The sequence below is a fragment of the Lipotes vexillifer genome, unplaced genomic scaffold (genome assembly GCF_000442215.2).
Source record: "Lipotes vexillifer unplaced genomic scaffold, Lipotes_vexillifer_v1.1 scaffold261, whole genome shotgun sequence".
NCBI classification, from domain to species: domain Eukaryota; kingdom Metazoa; phylum Chordata; class Mammalia; order Artiodactyla; family Lipotidae; genus Lipotes; species Lipotes vexillifer.
Window position 1 is genome coordinate 474140 of NW_006778216.1, and position 9275 is coordinate 483414.

The window sequence follows — 9275 nt, forward strand, 5'->3', positions numbered from 1 at the left end:
AAGTATTTCCCCCAAAAGCTTGTTGGTATTTCCCCAACAAGCCCTCCACTCCCCTGCTGTATTTCACTTCCCCTCCAGCAGCTGGTCTGGATCAGGTCCTTGAGCTGTGGGCCATGTCTGCCAGGCTCCCTGGGCTTTGCAGCTCCTTGCTCAGGGTCTTTGTGGAGACCCGTTCTTTTTTTTTTTAAATTAATTAATTAATTAATTTTTGGCTGCATTGCGTCTTCGTTGCTGCACGTGGGCTTTCTCTAGTTGCAGTGAGCGGGGGCTGCTCTTCATTGTGGTGCGCGGGCTTCTCGTTGTGGCGCGCGGGCTTCTCGTTTTGGTGGCTTCTCTTGTTGCGGAGCATGGGCTCTAGGAGCGAGGGCTTCAGTAGTTGTGGCACAGGGGCTCAGTAGTTGTGGCATGCAGGCTCAGCAGTTGTGGCTCGTGGGCTCAGTAGTTGTCGCTCGCGGGCTCTAGAGTGCAGGCTCGGTAGTTGTGGCTCACGGGCTTAGTTGCTCCGCGGCATGTGGGATCTCCCCAGACCAGGGCTCGAACCCGTGTCCCCTGCATTGGCAGGCGGATTCTTAACCACTGCGCCACCAGGGAAGTCCTGGAGACCCGTTCTTGCTTGTGCATCTGTTGTCACAGATACTGTGATGCAAGTTAGGTGTGTACCCCAGCATGTCAGTAACGTGCTCCCAAGACTGGAAGCACGGAGAGGGATTCCAGAAAATACCAGAAGATCTGGCAAAACTGACCTCGAAACCATAGAATTCATACTTCCCCAGAGTTCTCTCCCCATTTGGCAAGTGGAAGCCCTTTCCTCTTTTCTCCCCCCGATTTTTATTTGATTGCACAAACAATTGTAATAGCAAGAAAGGAAATGAAAGGGCAAGTGGTCATCCTGGCCCTGCTGCCCTCACTCACCAGCTGGCTGCCATTTTTCTGGGTTTTTTCCAGCCCCTGCCCACACAGACATCTCAGCCCTAAGATAGCACGGTTACCTGTTTACCAATTCATATTCTCTTTTTCCCCATGAGTTAAACATGGTAAACGTTTCTCCACATTGCCTGTCATCATTTTTCATGACTTCCTAGTCTTCCATTGAAGGTATTTGCCCATAATTTACATAACAACTCCTAATAGTGGATATTGGAATTGGCGTCTACTTTTTATGACAAAACCAAAGGCTTTATTGAAAGGGGGCGCTTGAGCGGAGAGCAGCAGGGTAAGGGAACCTAGGAGAACTGCTCTCTGTGTCTACTTTTTAAAAACCATTTGGGGTTAGTTTGAATATTTCTATACTTGAAGCTTAGTTTTTAAACATTTTTAATTTTTCCTCTGGAGTATTTTCTTAGAGTGTTCATTCCCACGGTCTAAGAATTTTTTTTTTTTTTTTTCGATACGCGGGCCTCTCCTCACAGGCTCTGGACGCGCAGGCTCAGCGGCCATGGCTCACGGGCCCAGCCGCTCCGCGGCATGTGGGATCTTCCCGGACCGGGGCACGATCCCGCATCGGCAGGCGGACTCTCAACCACTGCGCCACCAGGGAAGCCCTCCAAGAATATTTTTATTGCTCTTCTTATTCCCTGTGATCTGGGCAGATTCAGTCCCAAAGGATGCTGGCATTTAGACTTGAGTCAGTTGGGCCAGAGCTGGGGGTTGGAGCAGCTTCTGAAGAGATGGAGGCGGCACAGCCTCTGGGCTTGGCAGGCTGAGGTTGATCCGGGCTGACATCCATGGGGATCAGGATGGCTGCACCTGTCTGGCCACCAAATGCCATTTCTGGGGCAGCAGGACTAATCTTAGCTCCATCCCCATTTGCTGGTGGAGGTGGGCTCCCAATCCCCACCCCCCATCAGGACTGGCTTATAAACTTGCTGAGGGTCTTCAGTGACCCTAACTTGCTGGCACTGCTCACTACTAAGCTGTTTTCCCGAAAGGGTTTCCATGGCAACCTCTTCTTGTCTACCTCAAAACAAGAGGGTTCTCTCTGCCTTCTTTCCCACAGCTCCAATGTCTTGCTAGACCAAAACTTCACCCCCAAGCTGGCTCATTCGATGGCTCACTGGTGTCCTGTCAACAAAAAGTCAAAATACACTGCGATGAAGACCTCCCTTTTCCAGACCTCCGCTGCGTATCTTCCAGAAGATTTCATCAGGGTGGGGCAGCTGACAAAGCGAGTGGACATATTCGGCTGTGGAATAGTAAGAGCGTCCTTCTCTGCTCAGATCTGGGCCTGTACACATTTGTCCTTCCCATGGCTCCTTTGTAAGCACATAATAGAGGCTCTTAGAAATGTTCCACCAAGTACAGCAGGGGTTGGCAAACTATGGCACACAGGTCAGAACCAGTCCGATGGCCTATTTTCTATGGCCTATAATTAAGACTAGTTTTTACATTTATAAAAGATTGAATAATAACAGCAACAACAACAATCATAATAAAAGAATATGTAACAGAGATTGTTTGTGGCTCACAAAACCTAAAATATTTACTATCTAGCCTGTTATAGAAAAAGTTTGCCAACTCTTGAAGTAAAGGTCCCCTGCCCTGTGAGTGTCCAGATTCCAATAGGCTGCAGATACCTCCTGACTTCCCTGATTCGCATCCAGCCAGCCATCTAATTACCTATCCAGTTGTCTGTTTGTTCTTGTTTGTTCATCCATCGGTTTTGTCCATCTGTCCATCCATCTATCAGTCCAGTTGTTATCCAACCATTCATCGGCAACAGCCACCCATCCATTCAGTATCTGTCTACCCATCCAACCTCTGTCCTTGTCACCACTGCTGTCCATCAGTACTGTGTGTCAGGCACTTGGAATGTAAATGTAACTAAAACACAATCCCTCCCCCAGGAGTTCATGGTCTGAGTGTAGCAGTCTCCAAAGAACACCAATTAATTCCCTGAGATCTCAATAGGTTTGATGTGTTTAAAGGGTTTTGATGTGTTTAAATAGGTTTGAGAAATGCTGGGTTGAGCAAGGTTAAGCAGGAAAAAAAAAAAGTTACCGCAAAATTAACAAGAGCCTTTCATATGGTAAATAGCCTTTAATCTGGTAATTGTGAATTGACCACCACCCAGCAATGGTATGGAGGTGGGCTCCCAATCTCCACCCCCTCACCCCCCCACCCCCACCCCTGTCGTCAGGACTGGCTTATAAACTTGTTGAGGGTCTTCAGTGACTCTAACTTGCTGGCACTGCTCACTACTGAGCTGTTTTCCGAAAGGGTCTCTATGGCAACCTCTTCCCAAAATGTTTCCCAAATTCCCTTGACTGTGGAACCTTGTTTTCTTAGTACCTCTAAGCATCAGACACCTGTGGATCCCGGTCTGGGAAATGCTGGCTGAGAAAAGTGACAGTCTCTGGCTGACCTCTGCCAGGAGCCAACAGCTGCACCTTGGACCTTGCCTTCTCTCTTCCTCTCCAGCCTTAAACTCTACACTTCCTCTCTTTGACCACAGTCTGTCCATCTACCTCTCCCACTAATGCCCTTCCTCTGAGCCACTTTCTGCCCTCAGCCCAGCCTCCACATACCAGATTCTGCTTCCCTCTGTCTCCCAGCCCATCGGCCCTTCTGGTTTACTTGTCCCCCAATTCCCTCCTGCCTCCCCCTCCTCGCCCCCATCAGCCCCACTGCGAGGGGCTCAGTGAAGCTCAGCAGGGCCAGCCCAAGCTTCTGCTCCTTTAAGAACCAGTGGAACTGAACCCTAAGGCTGCCAGGCACTTATAGGGTAGAGCTTAAGAGCATGGGTTTGAGTCCCAGCTCAGTTACTTTCAGCTGTGTGACCTAGGGTGTCACCTATAACTCTGGGCCTCAGTTTTGTGCTCTGGAAAATGGGGGTATTCATACATATGGAGATTAATAAGATAACGTATATAAACTGGTTAGCAGAGTATGTTGCATAGGTCAACATGATTATTATTATTGTGGTTACCGTTATTCTTCCTACCCTCACACCCTCATTCTTGATTTCTGTTTACTCTTGACTTTTTAACTCAGCTCCTGATGTAACAATTGACTTGCCTATTCACTCATTCATTCATTCAGTGAGTGCCTACTGGCTCCCTTCAGTCTTTTTCTCAGCCCTGCCACTGATGGATGGTACGATTTTGAACTTCGGTTCTTGTTGTGAGGAACACTGCATTTCTCTGTGTGTTTTTTTCTTAATTTATTTTTTTATTGACGTATAGTTGATTTACAGCATTATGGTCATTTCTCCTGTACAGCACAGTGACTCAGTTATACACGTATATACATTCTTTTTTATATTCTTTTCCATTGTGGTTTATCCCAGAATATTGAATATAGTTCTCCGTGCTATACCGTAGTAGGTCAGTGTTCTTTTTGATGAGCGCTAAGTAACCTCTGTAAAAGACCTGGCACAGGGCCTGCCATGTGAAAGAGGCAGAGGAAATGTCTGTCTATTTATTTCCTCTTATTCTTCCCTCCTGCCTTGGCAGCACCCCAGCCGGAGTCCCTTTTCCATGGGCTCCTCTGCCAGCTGCAGGGGTGCCCTCTGCTGTCCCCTCCTGGCCAGTGCCAGTCTGTTAGTAACCCTGCAGGCCCTTTCTGGGTGGAGGAGTTCTTGGCAGTAATGTGACCTTATTCTGACTTTGAGAGAAGTTGTGGGAGAGAGATTTGACACTAAGATGGAGTACCCACTGCCTCATATTTACAACCACTAGATCACCATGTACCACATAAGGATACAGGCTCAGATGCGGTGTGTGGGATCTTAGTTCCCTGACCAGGGATTGAACCCTCACCCCCCTGCAGGGGAAGCACTGAGTCTTAGCCACTGGACCGCCAGGGAAGTCCCCAGGCTTTAGTTTCTTGCCCAAAGATCACCAAAGCATGTAAGGAACAGAGTCAGAATTTGAACCCAGGCCTGTCTGACTATGGACCCCTTAGCCAGTGTGCTGTTATCTCTGCTGAATTTCTGTTCAAAGCAGGTTTCCCATTTATTAAGATACAAATCACAGTTTGTCAATTTTGTGGTGGCTTACACTGGCTCAGGGCTGTGCTCGTTTCTTAAATGGATGTATTAATGAACAAATAATGTAAATAAAGGCCTGTGGATGAAACGTGCTATGGATATTGTCGAGATTTTCTGTCTAGAATAGGTGTCTGCACGTGGATTCCTCCTTTTCTTGAGATTAACATAGCAGTGCCTGCTTACCGTTCCTGAGGGGTTTTAAGTGAAAATATCTTTAGTATATATAGTGTGTGTATGTATATGTATGTGTGTATACAGATAGATGTATATATGTGTATCTATATAGAGAGAGGTGTGTGTGTGTGTATCTGTCTATCCATCTGATGGTAATACACACACATTTGGTTTTCATCCTCCCTACCTTGCTATCAATTAACTTAAACCTTCTCCTAGTAGCTGGGTGGTGTGTTTAGTTGGAGGAGGTGTTTAGTGATAATCCCACGTTCCAGATTTTGGGCAAGTGTCTGTGCTGGCAGATGGCAGAGCCAGGCCTGGAGCTCAGAATTTGTTCCTGAGAAGAAACTTCTTTCTTGGCCAGAAGCTCCTGCGTGAACTTGTGCATGTGTGTGTGAACCGTGCTAACTCCGTGTTCTCACAGGTGTTAGCTGAGGTCCTCACTGGCATCCCTGCGATGGACGACAGCCGGAGGCCGGTTTACTTGGTAAGGAAACCAGTCACTTCTTTCTCACAGCTATGAGGGGTCAAGGGGTGGGGAGGGCAGGGACCTCCACTGCACCCATTTTACAGATGCTAACGAGGCTTCAGTCCAGGGTTTGATTTGTACTTGTGCAAAGTAGCTGTAAACTTCCCCCTTCACCATCCAGGCAACAATTACTTTTTCATGATAAGAAAGTTTAGAATGTTTAGGGGAAATCCATGTCTTCTCTCTGCATGTCAGGCAATCATATAGAGTTTGTCTTTATTTTTTTATTTTTTAAAATTTTTGGCCGCGTCATGCAGCATATGGGATCTTAGTTCCCCAACCAGGGATTGAACCCACGCTCCCTACCGCAGAAGCCCAGAGTCTTAACCGCTGGACCTCCAGGGAAGTCCTAGGGTTTGTCTTTAAATTGGTGAAAGTTAATTTCAGCCCTTTTAGGTTTCTATAATAAAAACAATAATTTCCATTTCGTAGGTTTATAAGAACTGTCATTCAAATATACGTGTGTGTGTGTATAGTGTCATTTCAAAAATATAACAACACGGCCCAACTCTGTGTTTGGCACTTTACATATATTATCTTTCTAAGTCGTCTGAATCCCCATGAGATTGATAAAGTCATTATGTTCACCTACAGATGAGGTGAGCAGGCTCTGAGGTTTGCTTGAGATCTCAGCTTTACTAAGTATCAGAGTCGAGATTCTGAGTCACATCTGCTGGACTGCAGATCCTGAGTTTTTGTTTTTGGTGGTTGTTTTTTCTGCGGTACGCAGGCCTCTCGCTGCTGTGGCCTCTCCCGTTGCGGAGCACAGGCTCCGGATGCGCAGGCCCAGCGGCCACGGCTCACGGGCCCAGCCGCTCCGCGGCACGTGGGATCATCCCGGACCGGGGCACGAACCTGCGTCCCCTGCATCGGCAGGCGGACTCTCAACCACTGCGCCACCAGGGAAGCCCAGATCCTGAGTTCTTAACCCCAGCGCTCTCCTGACTGTTTAATTCTCATGACAGTCCAACCATACAGATTCATCATCGTTATTATTACCATCCCCATTTTACATATGAGTAAACTAAGGCCAAGGTGAAGAGACGTATCTTATGACCCCCAGCGAGATGGCGGAGCTGGGATTTGAACCCATGTCTGCAGAGCTCTGACCCCTGTGCAAGCCCTAATCTTCTTCACTAGTTTGAAAGGGGAGCACTTTTCTGACTTGACGTGGAGGCCGTTGGAGCAGCTGGCTTTTTTGCGACTAGGCTCCGAAAGCATCCCCTTCACCCTGGGGTGGGAAGCTGGAGACCTCCCCTATATGCGGCCAGTCACGACCTGTCCCTTTGCTGGATTCCCAGAGCTCTGCCCCTTTTGGGCACCAGGCCCCCGGTACTGCAGAGAGGTCGGTTTGGTCAGCTCAGATGTGGTTCGGGGCAGTTTGGGACAATTTCTCATATTCCGACAGTTTTCTTCAGATGTATTACCCAGCACATTCACCCAGGGATTGAATGTCACAGGGGAAGGAGCCCTTGGAGACACTTAGGTGAAACTTTCCAGAAGGCTTTTTTGGTAAATGGTTTCTAAAAACATGGAGGAAATAATTCTTTTTTACTCTCGTTTCTTTCTCTTCTTCTGGACCCAGATAGGGTCTCCCATCGTCCCTTGTTGTGGTACTTATAATTCATTGTGCAAATAATTAAAATTCGAGTCAGAGATGAAAGCTGCGGCCAAGTGTGGTCCAGGGTGGGAGGAGCCGGCCTCTCCTGCATGCTTGGGAGTGTTCATGGCTGCAGTGTTTCTGGAGGTCGTTGGGTGGTTTCCATCAAAATTTAAAATGTGTGTACCCTCTGATGCAGCAATTTCACTTGTACGCTAGGGAAACGCATACAAGTAAGGAAGGACAGAGGGACGAGGATGTTTGTTGTAGCACTAGTTATGGTAGTGAAGCATTGCTAACAAGTGAAATATCTATCAATTGTTAAAAAAATGACAATGTGATCATACACACCATGGAACACCATGAAGTTATTTATAAAAAAAGCTTTATGAGTATGTTTGTAAGTACTTATAATGAGGATAAAGTGTATAATATGATAAACGTTGACATTTGTGTTTATCTGTGAAATCGTCACCAAATCAAGATAATGAGCATGCCCACTACCCCAGAAGTTACCTCTTCTCATTTGTCACCCTCCTCTCACCCCTCCCCACCCTGCCGTCCCCCACAGCCATTGGTCTGCTTTCTGTCACTGTGCAACTGTACAAAAGTTCCTCTTTTCTGGAGTTTCCTGTAAAGGAAACCGTAGAGAGTGTGTGTGCCCTTTTGTTGTCTGGCCTTTCCCACTCAGCATAGTTTTTGTGAGATGCACCCATGCTCTGTGTGTGTGTTGGAGTTCATTTCTTTAGATGCCAAATGATGCTCTAGTGTGTGGATGTGCCCCCATTTGTCCATTCACCTTTTGACGACGTGTAGGGTGTTTACAGCGTTTGACCAGTACACATAAAGCTGCTGGTACCTTTGTGTGGGGATCTCAGTGTGGACGTATGCACTTATTTCTGTCAAGGTGTAATTCACACTTTTGAGGTATACAAAAATGGTATGAGTTTTGACAAATGTAGACGGTCGGGAGACCACCACCACAATCAAGATATGGAATATTTATTTCATTACAGAAAATTCCCTCACGTCCCTTTATAGTCAATCCCCTTTCCCCCCTTCCAGGCCCTGGCAACTCCTGATCTAGCTTCTGTCTGTGTAGTTCCATCTCTTCTGGAGCATCACGTAAGTGGAATCATAGAGCGTGTGCCTGTTCGTTTCGGGCTCCTTCCACTTAGCGTGCTGCCTTTGAGATTCATCCATGTTGTAGGTATCAGTGGTTGATTCCTTGTACTGCTGGGGAATACTCCGTTGTATGGGTGTCCGACCATTTGTTTATCCATTGACCAGTTGCTAGACATCTGGGTTGTTTCCAGGTTTTGGCAATTCTGAATAAAGCTGACCTAAGCATTCTTATTTTAGAAAAAACAAAACAAGAGAGACGTATATGTTCTGACAGGGAGATATCTGCAAGTGAGAAAAAAGCAAGTTCAAAAAGCAAGTATATATAGTGTGATCCCGTCTTTGGTAATAAATAGATGAATGAATTTACAAATTGTATCTTATATTTTCTTATTTATCTGGGGTTAATATAGTACCTACCTGATAGGGTTTAGTGAAGATTAAATAATATGTGAAGTATGTAAAACAGTGACTAGAACATAGTAAGCCCTCTGTGTGGTAGCTATTATTATTACTACTCTTATTTTAATACCTCTTAGGAGATTGCTTGCCATTATTATAATTATTGTATATAACTAAAGTGATTATAACTGTGGACTTTTATAGCAGAAACTCTAGAAAAATATAATCCAGCCTGTTACCAGGGGTTGCCTTTGGAGAGTTGAAATAAGGGGAAGGGTTAACTTTTGCCCTAAAACTTCAACTGCTTCTATTTTAGTTTTTAACAACAACAAAAAAATGTTTTTAATAATGTTGTTGATTTTGAATAATTTCTTTTTAATTAAAGTGTTTAATTCAAGTAATCTGCATACTTGGCTTAGAAAACGTAGCAGCACCTAGCAACTACTCCAGGCCTCTTTCCC

General features: G+C 46.0%; 1 protein-coding gene across 2 annotated transcripts in view; it reads left to right on the forward strand.

The window, feature by feature from the left end:
* The window catches only part of IRAK2 (interleukin 1 receptor associated kinase 2), a 58325-nt gene that overhangs the window by 38898 nt on the left and 10152 nt on the right, over positions 1-9275 (forward strand). For both annotated transcript variants that reach the window (XM_007451545.1, XM_007451546.1), the window contains 2 exons: positions 1997-2192; positions 5586-5648. In XM_007451545.1, coding sequence (XP_007451607.1) covers positions 1997-2192; positions 5586-5648 — 259 coding nt within the window. The remainder of the gene's footprint in view (positions 1-1996; positions 2193-5585; positions 5649-9275) is intronic.